This window comes from Eptatretus burgeri, chromosome 10 (assembly GCF_056783735.1).
Source record: "Eptatretus burgeri isolate ZD-2024b chromosome 10, Ebu_testis_v1, whole genome shotgun sequence".
Lineage (NCBI taxonomy): Eukaryota > Metazoa > Chordata > Myxini > Myxiniformes > Myxinidae > Eptatretus > Eptatretus burgeri.
The window spans coordinates 28,572,763-28,593,589 of NC_140970.1; the positions used below are offsets into that span (position 1 = coordinate 28,572,763).

General features: G+C 49.0%; 1 protein-coding gene and 1 long non-coding RNA gene across 6 annotated transcripts in view; one reads left to right on the forward strand and one right to left on the reverse strand.

The window, feature by feature from the left end:
• The window catches only part of LOC147018178 (uncharacterized), a 57,922-nt gene extending 49,213 nt beyond the window's left edge, over positions 1-8,709 (forward strand). Inside the window, exons 3-4 of one of the 2 annotated variants that reach the window (XR_015062302.1) lie at positions 5,111-5,306; positions 6,789-8,330. This is a non-coding gene — a long non-coding RNA (uncharacterized LOC147018178). Of the gene's footprint in view, positions 1-5,110; positions 5,307-6,788; positions 8,331-8,355 lie in introns of those variants that run through there. The other variant, XR_015062301.1, reaches the window with a different exon arrangement.
• LOC147018180 (uncharacterized) overlaps positions 2,223-20,827 on the reverse strand; it is a 58,185-nt gene continuing 39,580 nt past the window's right edge. For all 4 annotated transcript variants that reach the window (XM_085897609.1, XM_085897607.1, XM_085897608.1 and 1 more), the window contains 3 exons: positions 19,007-19,169; positions 3,080-3,178; positions 2,223-2,772 (listed from right to left, as the gene is read on the reverse strand). In XM_085897609.1, coding sequence (XP_085753735.1) covers positions 2,588-2,772; positions 3,080-3,178; positions 19,007-19,169 — 447 coding nt within the window. In that variant the 3' untranslated portion in view covers positions 2,223-2,587. The remainder of the gene's footprint in view (positions 2,773-3,079; positions 3,179-19,006; positions 19,170-20,827) is intronic.

Genomic DNA, 20,827 nt, shown 5'->3' on the forward strand with positions numbered 1-20,827 from the left:
GAGCACACAGTGCAAAGTGTCAAAATGCCCTCATCAAACAGACGTTGGATCCATATTGATGTGTCCATCTCTGTGTAATTTGTCCCTCGGCCATGATGTTGGTGCCCCCAGCCCATTCTGCTCTTCCTTTTGTTCTATTGCGTCAATGCAGAGCTTGTTGTACCAGAATTCCAACACTCAGTCTGACAAATGTAGTTCAGGTGCTCAAAGTTGTGGCCCAGAAAGATGATATCCACTTCGGAATGGCAAAACCGGTGGTTAAGTTTCAATAATAATCTATAAACCTGTAACGAGAACCAAAAGTAAAACGGGATGAAGACCGATATGGTTTGATGGTAATACGATGATGCATCATGTCTAGTTGCCAATATTCACTTGTCAAGTTCCTCTTCATTAAGAGGGGAGGAATGACTCGACGTGTCTGGCATGTCATAAAGATACCACATCCTTTCTCCAATCCCCCTTTTCCATCCATTATTTTTGGCCTTCACTGTCTATACCTGATTGATCCTAAACCTATTAGCAGTCAACAGTTGTCAAAGCATGGAATGTCATTTGAATCACTATAAACGTGGTCGTGAAAAATGACAATCCAAAGTGTTTCGTGAACAGTCTGGTCGTCTTCTTTCGTATGCAACACAGGGCTGTGGAGTCGCATCATTGGCTGGCTGAGGCTGGGCTGTGGTGCTGATGCAGTGCCCTTTAGTAGGTTATGGCAGGAATATGTAATTTGTTCAGGGTGCCACGCCAGCTCGCCTATTCTTCACGAAGGTCACCGTGAGATTTTTTTAGCATCCACCAATTAATGCTGGCAGAGGAGACGCCCAATTTAAAAGCACACAAATTGCTGAATGCTGCCTGTGAAACACCGGGATGACGGTTCATAGCTGGGCCGAGATTCAAACCCAGGCGAGACATCCATCCATTAGGACCATACTCTGTGCAGAGCGTTGGTGCCGCCGAAGCAGTCTCCTTGGCTATTGGGAACAATCCTGGACGGGTCGCCACTCCGACACAGTATACCAGCAAGCTGGCACTCATTTTGCCGACCTCGGAAGGATGACAGGCAGAGTCAACCCCACCTGGTGTTAATTCAACAGCTGAGCAGGATTTGAATTCAGGACCCTAGGATCCCAATCCCACTACCTTAACCATTAAGCCAACACCAGGCATCAGGCGAGACAGCTTCGAGGGAAGTGTGCATATCTCTTGGAGTGTCGGCGATCCTGCCAGCCCAGCAATGGAGTGTGATCACTGGTGCAGGTTCAATTCCCATTAACTTTCAGAAGCCGCTGACTGTGATGACCTGTGCCGAATTGGTTCTCAGCAACCGAAGGGTTCATCACCTGTCCTGAATACCCCGACTCTTCAATCCTCATGCCTTCTATCAGCATCAGTGTTGTTGGGAGATTCTTGACATTCATTCAAATATTTTCAGTTATCAAATAAAGCAAAGGAAAGCGTGAATGAAGCATCTCTCCGATGCTAAATCAACTTTCTGTGTCCTTGATACTTCTTGTCGAACCCGTATGCCATGTTGGTTGGGTCACTTCAAGAAGGGGTAGCGGGAGTGGGGATCAGGGAGCAACAAATGAGGATATTATGGAACGTCATTGTACTTTTACGTGAATTACAAGGATATAATTTGAATCCGAGATCCCAACATAATGAAAACTCGGGTTAAGAAGGGAACGTAAAACAAGTGCAAATGTGAAACATCGGTTTTATGGATATTTAAACAAACAAGATATTTTAACTGTATGAAAGAAAATCTTGGGAGTTGATTGTCCTTTGCTACTGTATTTTCAACACCCAACTCGAAGCAACCATTATTGACAATTAGTTAGGAGGTTGTAGTGGACGGCATGCTCCATGAAGCAGCGCCTACTACTGTCACCAAACCAGATAAGCTAAGCCAGGGATCGAACCCCAAAGCATCTAGATAACTGAGTTCGCAGATGATTTCAGATCACCTGATATCTCATCACTGCAGCACTCGGAAGCACTATTTTCCTATTGGTAAACCATGAAGACAGAAATTGTGAGACTTAAGACTGGCATTAATGTGAACTTGTGAAAAATCCATGTGACCACTACCCTTTTGAGTGGTGGTCCACAGTAATGGCCTGTGGAGCTGTCTTCCTTAGTTAGTGGCAGTGTTGAATGAGCTCAGTTCCCTAAAACATCCTTCCACCTACCTCCTGCTCAAGAAACGACACCCGAACAACAACTCATTTTATTATGAGAATGCGATAGCAAAACAGCATGAATCTTTAAACAAACACATGTGGATCAATGAGAGAGCTCAATAAATTATTTACACAAAGCGCTGATGTTTCAAAAGCAATCATTGGAGTAATCTCACACAAGGCAGAATCAATGGTGATTTCTTCCAAACCTCAACAGTAGGCCTCTCGGTCAAGAAAAATGGACAAAAACAAAAACACAACATACGGTATTACAAAAAAAAAAAAAAAAAAACAACAAAGAAAGTGAAATGAAAACACGAAATGGAGGTGAGAAAAAAAAGTCAAATACAGAGTAAAATGCTGTTCGTAAAGAGATAAAGGACAAAACAACTCATTCCTCAATCACTCCCTCCATCGCTGCTCACAATTCCACGCAAACTCGACCAATCGTGATGGGCTCGGCGTCGATGTTCCAAGTCCGAGTCAGAGTCAGAGTCCAAGGTGTGCAAGGGGGCGGAAGAAGGCGGTGAAGCCTGAGGAGGTGAGAGACGACTGGACCAAGCTGCCTGTCTCCTGCGACGGCCTGCACAAAGGAGGGTAGACCAGTTCAACTCTGCAGCAAACTTATGCCTCGTCTCCACAACATGTCACAGTACATATTTAGAAGAAACACACTTCAGGCCCATCATGGAACAATGGGGATCCCCACAAGTATGTGGTAGTCATTAGTAATTGCCATTTGGATGACAGCATTTTTGAGAGTCAGAGGCAACATGGTTGCCATGGAAAAACAAACTTTCAACAGGAGATGCTTCGTTAATCACTGGCCAATTATTTTTCCTTTGCTCTCACTTATATCCCTTGTGCCACATGTTCCCTCTTACGCTCACCAATTCCAACAATTATGTTCCCTTGATCAAGTGCAGCTAACTCTGCATCTTCCTCCCTCTTTAATTTCACTTGTCGACATTTTTCCAGAGTTGGCTTTCCTGCAATACAAACAAAGAAGTGAATAGGCAAACGAGAGGCAAAAATAATCTTTAAGTCGGCTTTTCAAATCACAGCACTTTTGGACCTGCCCACTTATTGCATATGAAAACAGGGCAGCATATTTTGATGCCTCCACGCCTCTCCCACAAATGACTGTTCCCTTCCTTTTACTCCTTCACACTTCCTTCCTCTCCCCACTCTTCCAATCACATATTTTTCTCAATTTAGGCCTCCTGTTCTCCCCTCCCCCATCTCACGAACGACATTAGTAACCAGAGTTCGTAGAACACATTATCCCATGCTGTCTGAAGAAACAAGGACATGGGCGGGGTCTCTGAGTGGCAAATTTGAGTGGTCGTGATGAGATAAAATGCCATATTTTGTCCAAGTACTGCTAAACGGAAGGGTTTTGAAAGTGCCAAAAAGGCGATTTGTGTTCTCATGTTCAAGTGTATAATTCAAATGAAATAAAATAAAGATTTTAAAAAGGTCGAAGAAAGTAAAATTCTCGAAATGTACTGCCATTGATGAGCAAATGGATTAAAGTCCAGGTGACCTAAAAACACTGGCTCACACTGTACAATCATCCCCCATGTTTTCTATCAATGTTTCTTTCACCTATCCCTCAAACCTCAACCCTCTATCTTACCTTATCTATTAGCTGCCCCTTTTAGCCCCTAACCAAGTACCCCACATTATCCCTCAGTGGGAAGACATTGCTTGTTTGTTTGTTTTACAGTGGTACTGCATAAACACACACTTCCTCTTCCTCCCCTCCAGAAGGAGAGGCTCTTTGCTAGTACATCCTTAATACACGGTTCAAAAAGTTTATCTACGTGATATTTGGATGGATCCAAGGCCTTATTTGAGCTGGCAGGATGGCCGAAAGGTACGCACACTCGACTCCAAGCTGTCTAGTCTGGGTTTGAATCTTAGCCAAGTTATAAACTGTCATCCCGGTGTTTCACAGGCAGGGTGATTCATCCCCGCATGTGTGTCGTCTCTAGGATGGACATTAGACCGGGCGTCCCATCTTGCCAGCATTATTTGTTGAACGTTAAATATCTGAGTAGGTGAGCTATTGATAGCACCCTGGCCAGATTCCTGCTATAACCTAAAGGGTCACATCAGTGGCACAGCCACACACCCAACAAAATTATGCTTCCAGCAGCCATGTGCTGCACACAAAAGGAATGGAAAAGGAAATGCCATAGTATTTTCCAGTGTATGAACTGCACTTTTTTAATCAGTGGAAAAAAGTTAAAAGTCGGGGGTGCCGTTAATACATAGGTATAGAAAAAAAACAACTCAGTATTAAAAACAATCAATTTTTCAATGCTGAATTTCAATTATCATACATATACCAGTTGATTGATGTTCTACATAATCGGGGAACTTTTAGAACTTTCATAATTATGTAAAAGTATGCAAGTACAATTGATCTCGGTTGCATGTTTTTGTCCATTGAGTGATGCAAGATAACTCCGACATGCAAGGCCGCCATCACTACTCTCTCTTGGGCCCTGGATACAGGAATTGTTCCCAACGGGGCAGTCTTGGCTAGGCATGCATGGAGCACATGTATGTCTAAACACATCGGTTGATCGGTCGGTTGGCCCTGTCGATGCAATTAGCATATTGGGTTTGAGGGTGATAAAAACCATAATAAAAGATTGATAATTAAACTTGATATTAAAGTAAATTTATTAAATCTGAAATAGAAAATATACTCAAATATGATATTGTTATGGATTTCGGAATCCGATCCGACGAATGCATACAAACATCCAGGTTCTCAGAGTTATTTCCCTAAATGCATGTCCAGGATGGACCTATCCCCATGTCTGGTGGGATTCTTAATGTGATGCGTTGAGAAAGGTAAATAATAGATTCCCTCTCTTATGGAAAGCTCCTTTTTCTCTTTACGACAGAAACATTCATGCACGTGAGATAGCCGTGAGCCCAACGGAGGATCGACACCCACCTTTTTCCATCGACGTTTGACACCCCGTTCAGCAGCTCTATGGACGCTAACGAGCTCTTTTTCATATCGGGCTGAACATTGAGGTGATAATTGTTGTTGACGTTTGAGCGCTTCATGTTTTCAGTCGTTAATTCTGACAAAAGGCGGATTGATCCAATCATCAATTTGGTTTCAGACCAGGTCACTCTACCCTAGATATGCTGCTACTGCTCTCCCATCAATGGATGGAGGTCCTCAATGCCAGACAGGAAATCCGAGCCGTATCCCTGGACATATCACGTGCTTTTGACACAGTCTGGCACCCTGCCCTACTCACCAAACTCTCTTCCCATGGTATTCAAGGCCATCTCCACTCATGGCTCGCAGACTTCCTCTCCTGTCGCAGTCAACGTGTGGCCCTAAATGGAGTTCTTTCATCCCCTCTTCCTGTGCAGGCTGGAGTTCCTCAAGGTAGCGTTCTGGGCCCTGTTCTTTTTCTGGTTTTCATCAATGATCTCTCGGACTCTCTGGAAAATCCTCTATTTCTCTTTGCCGATGACTCCACCCTCTGCCGTACCATCTGTCATCCCTCAGACCGGCAAGCAGCAGCTTCTTCGCTCACTGCAGATCTGGATAAAATCACAAACTGGTCCAACACGTGGAACATGTCTTTCAATCCAGACAAATCTCACACTCTCACTATGTCTCTTCGAAAGGACCGTTTACAAAACCCCCCATCCACTTTCTCAACAATCCTCTGGAAGAAGTCTTTTCTTTCAAGCTTCTGGGTCTCACTATCTGCCATGACCTTTCCTGGGAAAGTCACATTTCCAACCTTGCCTCAAAAGCCAGTCGCCGACTGGGAATCCTCCGTCGTGCAAAGTCCTTCCTCGGCCCTCTTGAGCTCCTGACCACTTACAAAGCTTTTGTCCGTAGCCTGATGGAGTACTGCTCTCCCTCTGGGCTGGTGCTCCTGCCTCCCACCTTTCTCGACTTCACGCTGTCGAAACCAGGGCTTTTAAGATCATTGGCATCTCCCGCAATGAAGCTGAGTCTTTGGGCCTCTCACTCAATCACCGCAGGTTGGTCGGTGGTCTTTCTGTCTTCTACCGACTCCTCTCCAGCCTTGCCCCCCTGCTCTCTCTGTGATTTGTCCCAACCACATTTCCACAGGGCGCTCAAGGTCCGCCAACAACCCCCTTCTGGTAAAACTACCAAAATCACGAATCACTGCTCATCTTCACTCTTTCATTCCTCTTTTTTCCCGCCTTTGGAATAAACTTCCTCACTCTATTCTTTCCCATTCTTCCCTCCAGGCTTTCAAAACAGCTGTTCACCACCACCTCTTATCTTCCCCCATCCAAATCCTCGATCTTTTCTACCCCCGATAATCCACCCAAGCCCACTTCCTTCAATTCTCCTGCTTTCCTTCCTGAAAGTCCCTTTAATGTCCATCTTCCCCTCGCCATGTTCCCCGTCCCATCCCCATCCCTCTCCCTTCAACAGTTCACCTGTCTCTGTTCCCCAATGTTTTGTCCCTTCCACTCCCGCCCCTCTTGTCTCATGCCTCCTTGCTGTGAGTTGTGTGTTAGCTCTCATACGAGCCTCGACCAAGGTATACAAAAAAAAAAAAAAAAAAAAAAAAGGCTGCTTTTTGCCGTTCGTCCAGCACCACAGGCATGGCGTTGTGGGCCAGGAGTGATCGCGGGACAGGCAAGTTGTCACGGCAACGATTCGCAAATGGGGCAGGGTGGATTTGGCTGGAGTCTGCGCCCGCCCAGACGGGCCGCCTATTAAAAAAAATTAAAAAAAAAATAAAAAAAAGACGAGAGGTCCGTTCGTGTGGGTCAGTCGACAACGAGTCAGTTGGTGTCAGTGAGTTGGTATCAGTCAGACAACTTTACCAGTTAGTCGGAGTCTAAGTCAGTCAGACAGCTTTTCCAGTCAGTCGACGCCAGTGAGTTGGTGACTGCCACAGCGCCTCAGCACTTCACAGTGCCTCACAGCTCCTAACAGCTGTCCGTCGGTTGTGGCTCCTGGCGGTGGGTGACGCTCGGACCGTTAATGCTCCTTCTGCTCAAGACCTGCTCTTGGCGTACCTGATTCTTGGCGTCCCTGGTTCCTGGACGCTGGCAACGGACAAGGCACGCTCACACATTTCAGGACGTTTTTATTTGATGTATGACTTCTATTTGGTGAACGAGACGATTTCTCTTCCCCCCCCCGCCCACCAAATGATCTGCAGGGTACCCTTGTCTGTGTTTAATTGTTAAGCAAGTCAATCCCAGATAAGCATCTGCTCTTGGCTCTTTTTCTACCATGCCTGCTTAATTCTTTATTTGCTTGCGATTATTTTGATTGATTTGAATTTACTAATTTTTACCACACGTAAATAAAAAGTTGTTTTTATTTTTTGATTTTCTTATTAATAAATTGCTTTGTTAGCAATTATGCTGTCCATGCTTGTCCTTTCCTTCCATTGATCCAGCATTGTCCGAACCTAGATAGACTGGGAGGTAATTACCACATGAATTGACCAGTAATAATCGGCACGCACCAGCGGTTAAACGCTCAGCAGCCCTAATTAAGATCTAATAAAGATAAGATTGGTGCTTTGCCGAGGGCACGCTCCTTGTTCAGGAAACCACGTAACCTCTCGTTAAACGGCATAATTAGACGGTGTACACTGGAACTCGTAATTAACTGAGTGGCGTTCGTGGTTCTAAAGCAACCCACCATACCACAAAGTTAATTGTGAGCGGTGGCCCCAGGTCCGGTTCTTCCGAGGACAAACGGGGATTAAACCCTCTCATAATACACTCGGATACCCGTGGCCATAACAATTTGATTATATGTGCTTGAACATGTATCTATTTAAATAATCATATATTTTCCTTGTATTGAAAGATGTTGACCTGATTAAGTAAAGGTAAAATAAGCAGGCCGACCTTTCAAATAAGTTTAGTTCAGTTGCCTATCATTTAAAAGCTATCTTACTTTCTTAGAGATTTTTATAAAAGGCACCAACAAGTTGGAATGTGGGTCTAAGAAAATGTCCAGATGTATTCACCAAGCACTAATTGCTTCAAGATAATATAATTTCCAAGTCTGGGAGAAGCAGACTGACTTTTAACCAACATACTATAGAAATTTATCAAAATTCCCAAAAGAGTTGAAGTTTGACATCATTCTAGCATTCTGTGCGTTTTTCAGTGCCGGGAGAGGATCAACACATCTGGATTTGAAATATACGTTACAACCATTCAACCAGGTCAAGCTGGGGCTGCACGAAGGCTAAAGATACGATTCATCTGGGGAATGTCAAGACCTGACAAAGTTGGCGGCTGCAGATAAGCTCCAACTAAGGAATGTCAAGACCTGACAAACTGTGGCGCCAGCGTTTGGAAATAAAAAAAATACTATGTCTCACTGGATTCTACATAAAGGACTTAACTTTATCATGTTTTTCAGAGATCTGGAACAAGTCTGTATTCGATCATTCCGATGCGCATATGTATGCTTGTATGTATTTGTTTATGTTGTTTGTTAAATAAATGTTCAAATGTACAGGGTGACTTAAGAATTTCTTCTACAGCTTCGACGCCTACTGTTATAGTGTTCCTGTCAATTCTGATTGATTGACAAACAACAGTGAGGAATGGGCCTACAGGTTAAGGCTTTCACGATTACACACCAGCCATTACGACACTCTACGATCAAGTAATTGGACTTTGATTTTACTTCCAAAAGGTTTGATAGAATTACAAAACAGTCTTAAATGTTACGATAATTTTCTGCTTCGTTTGGATTTCAAATATTCAATTTTGTGCTATTTAAAGTGAAGGTACAAAGGTATTTAGATCCAGATCAGAAAAGAAAATGATCAATATATATATATATATATATATATATATATATATATATATATATATATATATATATATATATATATATATATTGTTGTGGTTACCAAATTCGCAAACCACCATTCAGGTCCCTTAGGTGAGGTATCTCGGTAAGTGCATGTGTAGTTAGGCCCGAACCCGTTGTCTAGTGGGAATACATGTCATTTATGCGAGCTGCGACTCTTCAGGATAGCCGTTTTTCTTTTACTATCTTTATTTTGGACCAACCGCCATGATTACCACCACAACCACAACATCAACCACCAACCACAACGCCGCTTCACCACAACCGCCACGACCTTCCCGTCACACCTCGCAACCGTAGCATCGCCACCGTTCTTGCCCCGCTGTGGGTACCGGTGTTGGACTCGTGCAGGGCGCACGTCGAACAGCGTGTACAAAATCACGGATTTTGTGCTTCAAAAACGGATCAAAAACGACACACGCCCACTTTTTGCCGTCCAATCGGTGAGCGAGGGGCGATTTGGCCCCGCCTCCAGAACGATCGATATATGCAAATTTGTGGATCAAAAAGCCTTCACGCCCACTTTTTCTCGGGCCAATGGGGAGCGAGGTGAAAGGTCAAAGGGACGGGGTCAAAGGCGAAGCTACGGGGGGATAAAAGGACCGTGTTCGTCAGTCAGAGCGGTGTGGAAGTCTGGAGCCCGAAGCCTGCAGTAGCTGGAGAAGCTGGAGAGAGTCCAAAGAAGAGTCCAACGGGAGAGTCCAAAGAAGAGTCCAGAGTCGGAGAGTCCAGAGGCGGAGAGGCGGCAGCGGCGAAGGCAGACGAGGGGGTGCTCGCGTCTGTGCCGGGAGCTGCACGCCCGAGGGAGGCCGACAGCGCGACCTGGCCGAGGTGGAGACGCACACCAGGGATAATAAAGATCCTCTATACCCCGAGCATCAACAACCCCCTCCTGTTTCCCCCCGCGCTGAGATAGTGCGACCAAGGGGGCCCCTTTCCACCCCCTGCCAGACACCGTCCACGAGGCCCGCGGGTTGCGGCGCCATCGCCGCTCCGCGTCTCATCACCAGACGGGTAGGCGCGACCCGGTCTCGGCCTCAGGCCCGCCTCATCCTTGAGGGATTTCTTTTCCTTGGTTTTGGGTATGTGTTGTCGGCGCCGTCTGTGAAGTAGAATTGTATAAGTGTTGCCGTGTGCTCGGTAGTCGGTATTAGCTCTGCACTGTGTTTTCACTTTTATATTTGCTTTTTGTGTAAATGGAATTGTGTTTTCTTTTTTTGTGTGCATTTGGTGGAATTGTAATTGTATTTGTGTGCTTCCCGTGTGCCGCGAATAAATGTGCTTTATTGTTGAACTGTTCTCCCGCTCGCTCGTCTTTTCCTCCATTGAATCCTCATCTTGCTTCACGTAAAGGGGTTGGTAGTGGGCTGAATACGCCCGATAATCTAATCGAACCGTCGAGGTCGACGACAACACCGCTCGGTTATTCTGATAGTACGGAACGGGTCGCTGCGGCCCGTGTCCGAAGTCGACCTGCGGCGAGGTGCGATCGCCCGTCTACCTCCGCGTGGGTACTTAGGTAGGTCGAATTTGGCGAGCAACCCTATCCCACGCGGGGCTGATTGGCTCGATCGCGGTGAGACTGAAAGGTCCACCCGTGACTGGTTCCCGGCGTTAGTCCGAGAGGGTCACGACTGGATTGTCCGTCCGTGGGCGACGTGCCGCGATTCGAGTTACGTGGCCGCCAGCACGCCGGCGGGCGCGAATACCGCAACACTGGTGTCAGGTCGTGCGATACAAATTCATCGCCCTCGCGGCACTGGTATGGGAGAACAGGAAACGGGCTCTCCTGTCTCCAATTAAATTCACGGGAATCGGTCCAGGGGTGAGAGAAGCGACCCCCGATTCCCCTCCAAATTACGAGCGAGCTAAATTAACCCTTCACGAGAAGCAAGATGGCGTCTCAAGGCGAGCGGGAGCCGGGGTATTAGGAAATGTATATGTGTAGTAATGTAGAATCCATGGTCCAGGATGGAGTCCCCCGAGCAGGAAATGTTGATTGTGCAGGAACACGGACTCGCCCAACTGAACCCAGGGCCCGAGGTGGGTGCGGCAGCGGCCGCGGTGTATGACACCTCCCTCCCCCTCTCCACCAAAACCCTTCCCAACCCCTGCCGAAACGGCTCACCCAAGCGCACCCGACATGGCCCAGCTATTCACCATGCTTGCAAAAATGTATGAGGAAATGACAGCTAACATGATCAAGCAAATGAACGAAAAGATGGATACATACACAAATGAAATGAAAAACGGAATGAAAGGCATGAACGAAAGATGGATACAAACACGAATGAAATGAGAAACGAAATGAACAAGCAAATAAATGGGAGTGGAAGCAAACATGAAGGAAGAAACTAAAAAGCTGCGGGGTGAGACGCAGAACATGGGCCGATGCCTGCAGGCGGGCATGAAGGCCGTGACAAAGGAAATAATAGTTGAGACAAGGGAGGTAAAGGGTGAAGAGTTGGCAGAGACACGGGAGATAGAAAAAATAGAGGAAAGACTACACGAGGAAGACGGGGTAAGTGACGCACACACACACAGAGGTAGTGGAGGATAATGGGGGTGAGCTGGCGGACTGGGTAGAGACCCAGTGCGAGCACCTGGATGGCCTCCTCCAGGAACGAGGGGAGGGAGTATGCCCCCTTGAGGCGAGTCACGACCAGGTGAGTTCGGTCGTGTTTTGCGAGGTTGAGGGGAGGAGTGCTGTGGACGGGTGCACGGAGAGCTTGGGGGGTATAGAGGCCCCGGAGACCCTTGTGGGGACACAAATCCCCAGTGTGGTTGTCCCTGTGTGTGTGGTGCAAGGCGTGAGTGCCCCCCTCGTGTGTGGAAGCGACCCCGTGTGTGAGTGGTGTGGTGGCGATGGTGCCAGAGTACGTGCTTCCCAGCACGCTGTGTGTGAGTGAGGCACGGAGTATGGATGAGACACCGCGGTTGAGTGCCCCCGCGTGTGTGGATGAGGCACCGTGTATGAGTGTCGCCGTGTGTGTGAGTGAGGCACCGCGGGTTAGTGCCCCCGCGTGTGTGGGTGAGGCACCGTGTGTGGATGAGGCACCGCGGTTGAGTTCCCCCGCGTGTGTGGATGAGGCACGGAGTGTGGATGAGGCACCGCGGGTGAGTGCCCCCGCGTGTGTGGATGAGGCACGGAGTGCGAGTGAGGAACCGCGGGTGAGTGCCCCCGCACGCGTGAGTGAACGGCCGTGTGCAAGGTCGCTGTGTGCCAGGGAGACCGTGTGTGTGAGAGAGCGGTATGTGAGGGAGATGTCGGTTGGCATGCGGGAGCACGCAGCCGCGTCTCCCGGTGTGAATGTGATGGAGTGGACTGTGTAAGGGGCCGTGAACACGCAGGTATGCGTGTGTGGAATGGCGACGACGACGGCGACAGAGGAGAGAAAGCCGAGTAGCGGCTGTAGTTGTTTCGGGGACCGTGCCGGGTTCACCCAGCAGTGAGCACGCGGTCCGTGCTGTGCAACGCACGAGACCACCACGTGCTCGCTTGCGAGAGTGAAGTCCCGGTCCGGAAACGCACGCGGTGGATTTGCCGATCCCGCGGACGGACAAAGTTTAGGCAGGTAAACGGATTTGGACCGGACGGGTTCTCCACGCGATCGTGTGTGTTAAGCTCCAACGGGCAAAGCACATGTGTTCGCGTGGGGAACCCCTCGAGACGTGGGGCTTGTGTTTTTTTTTATGCGCACGGTGACGTCATGGCTGCACGTGTGGCTGGAAACCGGCAGGAGGGGTATCCCGGCCGGATGGGACCGTCCAAGGAAGGACGAGGAACACGTGCAGCTGCATGACGTCACGGGCAGGTGCAAAGTGCGCGAGCTCTGAGTTGCCGCGCAGGTGCTGCGCGTGAAAAAAAAAAACAAAAAAAAAACAAGCCTCACTTTCGGGTGCACAGGATTCCTGGGCAAGGGGTGAAAGACCCCCTTACCCTGGGCACAGGATGAAAACTAGTTAGGGGGAAGGGTTAGCTTAGTTAGACCGACTTCATGGGGCAGGGGTAAGTCCTCATGGAGTCCGTGGAATGGATTAGTTAGAGGGATTGTAGCCAGATTTAGGTTGGGAAATAAAATGGGATTATTTGAGGACAGAGACAGACCTGTGAATGTGTAGAGGGGACGTAGCTTAGCTACGTAGTGTTGAAAGGAACGTGCTGTAGTTTAAGGGACGACGTGGGAGCACGAGTTAGTTAGGGGTGCAGATAGAAGGATGGCAGAGTTCAGTGTGTGTGTGTTGAAGAGTTGGTGAGTGAAGGTGAGGCATGTGCTTGGTGAGTGAGTGAGGCCAGCGGGTCTGTGTGTGTGGAGTGAATGGGGAATGCATGGTGCGATGAGTGATTGGGGGGAGGAGTGACTCCCGCCCAAAGGACCCCGGGGTCAGAGTAAAGTGAGTTAGCTGGGTTAGTCAAATTGAAAATGGAGGTCGTTTTGCTGTTGGTGGGAAAGTAGGCTCGAGACCCATTTGGAGGGGTGCAGGAGCCCTGTTGACGGGCTTGGGAGCGTGGCTGCGAAAGGTGAGTATCGCTGAGTGGGTACCCCGGGCACCAGGCTAGTCGGCCGTGGTAGGCCAAGGGCCCATGGGGGGCCGGGATAGCGTAGTGGGCACGGGTGCGCCTGCTTGGTGCGGGGCCCGGGCGCCATTAGCCGCGTGGGCAGTGTTGTGGGCACGGGTGACCTCGGAAAGGCCCGGGAGGCCGGCCTGCCACGTGTGCGTTTCAGGGGAGGTGCCATGGGGGGGCACTCCCCGGTGTTAGGGAGCTGGTAGGCTCGGAGGCAGTGTAGTGCCCGGGGGTGCCATAGCGGGAGATTCGGCAGAGGGTCGTGCCTGCCAAAGGGAGCCACGTGTCCCAGCCAGGAGACCGTGTGAGGGCACGGAGCGAAAATTGGGGGGGGGCGAGGCCCGAAATTGTGAGGACACCAACACAGGCGACGGGAATCTGGGTTGTTAGAACCAATAGTTTAAGCGAGAGGCAATGTTGAAAGCCCCGGGGTAGTTTAACAGTTAAATGGTTAGGGTAGATTCGGAGATGTACCCCTCCGCACCATCCATCCCCTCGCTCTCGTTGTGGGCCGCTGGACCCACTTTGGGTTAGATCGCCGAACTCTGGGGAGGCCATTCTGAGGCTTCGTTGGGCCTCGACACAGGACGCTAGCTCTCCCTTATTCCCCTCCGGGAAGGGAACGTAGGGGTTGGGAGTAGGCTAGGTGACAGGATAGGTTAGCCGAACAAAGACGATAAAGGGGGTTAGGGGACGATTTATAGTGGGGAAGTAAAAGAAAAAAAAAATAATAACAAAAAAATAAGTTGGGGCTAAATTGGTTTTTCACAAATTAAGGGAGTGGGTATGAACAGTGACAGGCAAAGGCGATAGGTGGGAGGGAGACAGGTAGGTAGGTCCGAGCCCGCCTTCCAAGTGGCCAGCACCACCGCACTCCCTCCACCAACCTCCACTGAACGGCAAGAGCTGGCCAACTTCATCGGCTGGCCGTGTTTTGCTTCAAGGCGGAGGCCGGCCAACTGGGCCGGCAGCTGTGTGCTGCAAGCCCCGTGCCGGCCCGTTCATCCGCTCGCTGTTTTTTTCTTCGTGGCCTGTGCCTGCCAGTCTGCCTGCCGGCTGTGTTTGCCTGCAGCGGCCTTCTTCTGCGGGCTGTGTTTGCCTGCTGCCTTTGCCATGCCATGCCCACTGCCCACGTTCACCAGCCCCGGTCAATTTTTGCTTTGCCCCCCCGCCCTGTTCATTTCCATGTGCGCCAGGATCCGCAAGGCAACAGTTTGCAAGCTGCGAGAACTGCCCTGTTGGCAGCTACAACACGGGCCTGCAGTGGCGGCCCGTGCACCGTGTTTTGCGTCCATCCATTCATGCATCCATTCGTTGTGCTCATTGCGTGTGCCACTTGAGCTGGCACGGAGACTGCGTTTGTGCAGCCCAAGCACCGTTGTGGTTCACTGAGTTCAGTTCAAAAGGGAAGGCCTTGGACTGCGTGTGAGCAGCCAGCCACGTTCCCTGTCACCTGCATTGTTTGAGCCAGAGACTGCATGTGGGCAGCCTGGCTCCCTGCTAACTGCTTTCTTTTTGCAGAGTTCAGTGATCCTGGGCCATGGTTTAGTGTAAAATTTGTAAGTTAAGGTTAAGATGTACTGTAAATATGAGTGCGCCCCCGGCATGTTTGTCTTAGCGCCGGCAATTTTATTTAAGTCGTCCGTGTGAGTGAGTTTGTTTAGGTAGTTACGCAGCCCTCAGGTTATTTATTTTGGGGACACGAATACCATGAATGTCGCACTCAGGGATCCGTAGGTAAAATGTACTAGGGGAAAACTACACATGATGGCACACGAAAATTTGACGACTCGGGACGAGTCTGTAAAAAGGGAAGGGGGTAGTGTTGTGGTTACCAAATTCGCAAACCACCATTCAGGTCCCTTAGGTGAGGTATCTCGGTAAGTGCATGTGTAGTTAGGCCCGAACCCGTTGTCTAGTGGGAATACATGTCATTTATGCGAGCTGCGACTCTTCAGGATAGCCGTTTTTCTTTTACTATCTTTATTTTGGACCAACCGCCATGATTACCACCACAACCACAACATCAACCACCAACCACAACGCCGCTTCACCACAACTGCCACGACCTTCCCGTCACACCTCGCAACCGTAGCATCGCCACCGTTCTTGCCCCGCTGTGGGTACCGGTGTTGGACTCGTGCAGGGCGCACGTCGAACAGCGTGTACAAAATCACGGATTTTGTGCTTCAAAAACGGATCAAAAACGACACACGCCCACTTTTTGCCGTCCAATCGGTGAGCGAGGGGCGATTTGGCCCCGCCTCCAGAACGATCGATATATGCAAATTTGTGGATCAAAAAGCCTTCACGCCCACTTTTTCTCGGGCCAATGGGGAGCGAGGTGAAAGGTCAAAGGGAGGGGGTCAAAGGCGAAGCTACGGGGGGATAAAAGGACCGTGTTCGTCAGTCAGAGCGGTGTGGAAGTCTGGAGCCCGAAGCCTGCAGTAGCTGGAGAAGCTGGAGAGAGTCCAAAGAAGAGTCCAACGGGAGAGTCCAAAGAAGAGTCCAGAGTCGGAGAGTCCAGAGGCGGAGAGGCGGCAGCGGCGAAGGCAGACGAGGGGGTGCTCGCGTCTGTGCCGGGAGCTGCACGCCCGAGGGAGGCCGACAGCGTGACCTGGCCGAGGTGGAGACGCACACCAGGGATAATAAAGATCCTCTATACCCCGAGCATCAACAACCCCCTCCTGTTTCCCCCCGCGCTGAGATAGTGCGACCAAGGGGGCCCCTTTCCACCCCCTGCCAGACACCGTCCACGAGGCCCGCGGGTTGCGGCGCCATCGCCGCTCCGCGTCTCATTACCAGACGGGTAGGCGCGACCCGGTCTCGGCCTCAGGCCCGCCTCATCCTTGAGGGATTTCTTTTCCTTGGTTTTGGGTATGTGTTGTCGGCGCCGTCTGTGAAGTAGAATTGTATAAGTGTTGCCGTGTGCTCGGTAGTCGGTATTAGCTCTGCACTGTGTTTTCACTTTTATATTTGCTTTTTGTGTAAATGGAATTGTGTTTTCTTTTTTTTGTGTGCATTTGGTGGAATTGTATTTGTGTGCTTCCCGTGTGCCGCGAATAAATGTGCTTTATTGTTGAACTGTTCTCCCGCTTCGCTTCGTCTTTTCCTCCATTGAATCCTCATCTTGCTTCACGTAAAGGGTTGGTAGTGGGCTGAATACGCCCGATAATTAATCGAACCGTCGAGGTCGACGATAACACCGCTCGGTTATTCTGATAGTACGGAACGGGTCGCTTAAGTGGCCCGTGTCCGAAGTCGACCTGCGGCGAGGTGCGATCGCCCGGTCTACCCTCCGCGTGGGTACTTAGGTAGGTCGAATTTGGCGAGCAACCCTATCCCACGCGGGGGCTGATTGGCTCGATCGCGGTGAGACCGAAAGGTCCACCCGTGACTGGTTCCCGGCGTTAGTCCGAGAGGGTCACGACTGGATTGTCCGTCCGGTGGGCGACGTGCCGCGATTCGAGTTACGTGGCCGTCAGCACGCCGGCGGGCGCGAAATCCGCAACAATATATATATATATATATATATATATATATATATATATATATATATATATATATATATATATATATATATATATATATATATATATATATATATATATATATTGTTACGGCTGTGGAAATTCGCAAACCATCATTCAGGACCCTCAGGAGAGATATCTTCATAGGTACATGTGTAGTTAGCCTAAACCCGTTGTATAGAGGAAATTTCTGTGATCCATTCGGGCTGCGATCCTTTGAGTAAGGTGTATTTCTTTTTCTATCTTTTATTTCAAACACACAACATTTCAACAACCACGCCATCACAATCACAGCGCCAACCACACTGCAACCACGCCACCGACACCATCTACGCTACCACATCTTCGCCACTACGTCCGCTTCCGAACGGCAAACAAAGGCGCAAAGAAGGGAACTGCGAAGATGTGCAGGTTTTCCCGCCTGTTTTTCCCGCCATTTTTCCCCGCCTATGGTGTGAAGGAAGGAAGGAGGAAGGGCAGCTCGCCGCCGATTGGTGGATGACCAGCATGAGGCGGTCGGGGTGAGGGAACGCCCCTCTTCGAGAACCCTCTCGAAGGAGAGTGGAGCCGAAAATGGGGGCGGAGTGAAGGGCGGAGCCCCGGGCTATAAAAGTCGGACACGGGCGGAGCGCTTTTGGTGCTCTTGCTAACTTCGTCTTCTTCTCTTCCGGCTCGCTCTTCGTCTTCGTCTCCTCTGCGTGGTGGCCGCTGGCCTGGTCTTCTGTGGTGCGGTCCCGAGACCCCGCTGGCGGGACGGAGTGTCTGCCATTCCCCACACCATGACCTCGAGCAACCACGTTTCAACCCCCCCCCCTCCCTTTCTATCCGCGCTGAGATAGCGCCGGAAACCCCGTCCGTGGCGTCGAGCGGCCAACACGTGCTGGCGCGTGGCATGCCGGAGGACTCGCCTACCACGCCAGGGATCGGAGTCGTGGCCAGGCGGGACCACGCCGACGGACTCGACGGCCCAAAGGGAAGTCACCATTTTTCTTTTCGGGTTTTTTTTTGTATGGATCTTGTGGCGCCGTGTCTCGTAAAGTAGAACTGTATAAGTGTTGCCATGTGTGCGTATAGTCGGTTTTAACTGCTTTTCTTCTTGCATTTGCTTTTTGTGTATGGCTGTATATACGTGCTTTCCTTGTGTCGCGTAATAAAATGCTTGCTTGTTGAACTGTGCCCATTTCGCTTTGTCTTTTCTCCATTGACTCTCCATCCTGCTTTACGTAAAGGGTTCGTAGCGGGTGCAAGATCCCGGTAATTAATCTGAAGCGTCCAGGTCGACGATAACACCACTCGGTTATCCCGACAGTACGGAACGGGCCGCCCAAGCGGCTCGTGTCCAGAGTCGACCTGTGGCGAGGTACGATCGCCCGGTTTACCATCCGCGTGGGTACTTAGGTAGGTCGAGTTTGGCGAACAACCCTATCCTACGCGGGTGGCCCATTGGCACGATTGTGGTGAGGTCGAAAGGCCCACCCGTGACTAGCTCCGGGCGATACTTCCCGGAGGGTCACGACTGAATTGTCCGTCCGGTGGGCGACGTGCCGCGATTCGAGTTACGTGGCCATCCGCACGCCGGCGGGCGCGGATTCGCAACAATATATATATATATATATATATATATATATATATATATATATATATATATATATATATATATATATATATATATATATATATACACACATTATTTTTTTTTGAGGGTGTAAAACATGGGTGCGGTTAATACATCGGAATATATGGTATCTAGATATAACCCCACCCTAATGAATGCAACAATAAATATAATAGGAATTTAACAAAGATAGTGGGGAATGTCGGTGATATATAAAAGCACCTTTGACTCCAAGTTCCTCCAGCTCATGCTGTAACCGATTAAGCTTGGCACGACGTGAGGTACAGCCCTCAAAAAGTTGCTGGTAGCGTCTCCTCACACCACATGCTACCAGATAACGCTTCAACCTCTGGATGGCTGGATGGTCTTCATCATTTGCAGGTACCTGTACAAATACATACACAAAATTTGCTTTGAAGCAATGGTCATTTTAATAAAGCCTAGAAATATAAGGTTTTCGTTGTCATTATGTGGTGGGGAAATCGCTCCAAAGCTCATGCACCAAGCAATCCTTAACTACCTTCACCTCATCTAATCTGGTCCCACCTTATCTCCTGTTCCTGGACACCATGTATGTCACACAAGATAAATTAAATTCTGACCAACCTCAACCCCACCTCTGTAATGGACCTCGATTACATCATTGCCAGTGGTCTAAATTCCTGCCCGGCTGCTCTCGCTTTCCTCTGACAGCTTGTCCTTTAACTTGCATCAAAACACTCCTGTTTAGAAGTCAGTTAACATCACTTCCATCCTAAAAGGTTCAAAACCATCCACTCAACAACAGGCTGGTAAGATTACCTAATTGTTGGCAAAGACATGTAATCCATAATGGAATCCAGGATGGGCTGTTAATGTTCCAATCTGACGTCTACTTCATGGAACCAAAGTTTAAATCCCATATACAAGATGTTTGTCCATTGTGCACTGTCCTCGTCATTCAGGGAAAAGTACGTTGACCTCTTTGTAAAGATGTGAAGTAATTTGACATACTATTGTCTATTCTGTATGTGATTTCCACAAAAGTTCTTCCATGAGTCTTTGAGGACCATCTCTACTAATAAATGTCAGTGTGTCAGTCAGTCAAGTGTGTGTGTGTGTGTGTGTGTGTGTGTGTGTGTGTGTGTGTGTGTGTGTGCTTATTTTATTGTGATAGAATTGTTAGGAACAGTTGTGTGAAAAAAAAAATACGAGAAGTGTGTGATTGACATTTCTTTTAGTGAAGCTTCTCCCGCTGATTTGTCATTATATTTTGGTGGAAAATCCACTATTTTAGATATTTATATTGTTGAGGCTCAATAAAACCGGCACTCCTCCGAGGCAATGGCATGCAACATATAGCGATCCTAAGACAGCTATCTCATTAGTATTAGCTTAATTAGCCCTTTACATATGTCTTGTGGGTACGTGGGACAAGATGTGTTGCATAGGGCTATAAATTAGGTCTTCACCCCCATATTCTTTCATCTCTTGTCTTCCTTTTATTTCACACATGAAGCACGCATGCCATATCAGGTTACTCGACAAGTCATGAGGTGCAGCAACCCAGCTCATTTGCATATGTGTGCCATTTCCCTGTTCAAATGGTGCGCCATAAACCAACCGACGCCTAACCTCAGAGCCTCCACACAACGCTACAACACACTCCATGATCACTACAAACGCCTCCTAATATTCCCCACAACAACCTAAGCCCGACCGCTTCACCACAAATGCGAGCTGGGGTGTTTCAGTGTGTAACCAGAAGCGCAAATATGCACTGGGGCTCGTACGACGACGCCCAGGTAGCTCCGGTATTCCGCTAAATAACAACGCTCAAGCGGAGTTCAATGTAAATTTAGGGCCAGAGAACACTCACAAAAACCCTCGGCCAATGTTCATTGCAAAGCTGTGTCGCGTGGCTAGGCTCGGAGGAAACTGAGGCCATTTTCGGCTCTGGAGCCTGACGGGGTGTGGCTACGCCACAGGGTGATGGCTTTTTTGGACCTGTCCATTTATTGCTATGCGCCAATGGGGGAGCTCGGAACCTCCTATAGGGTCTTT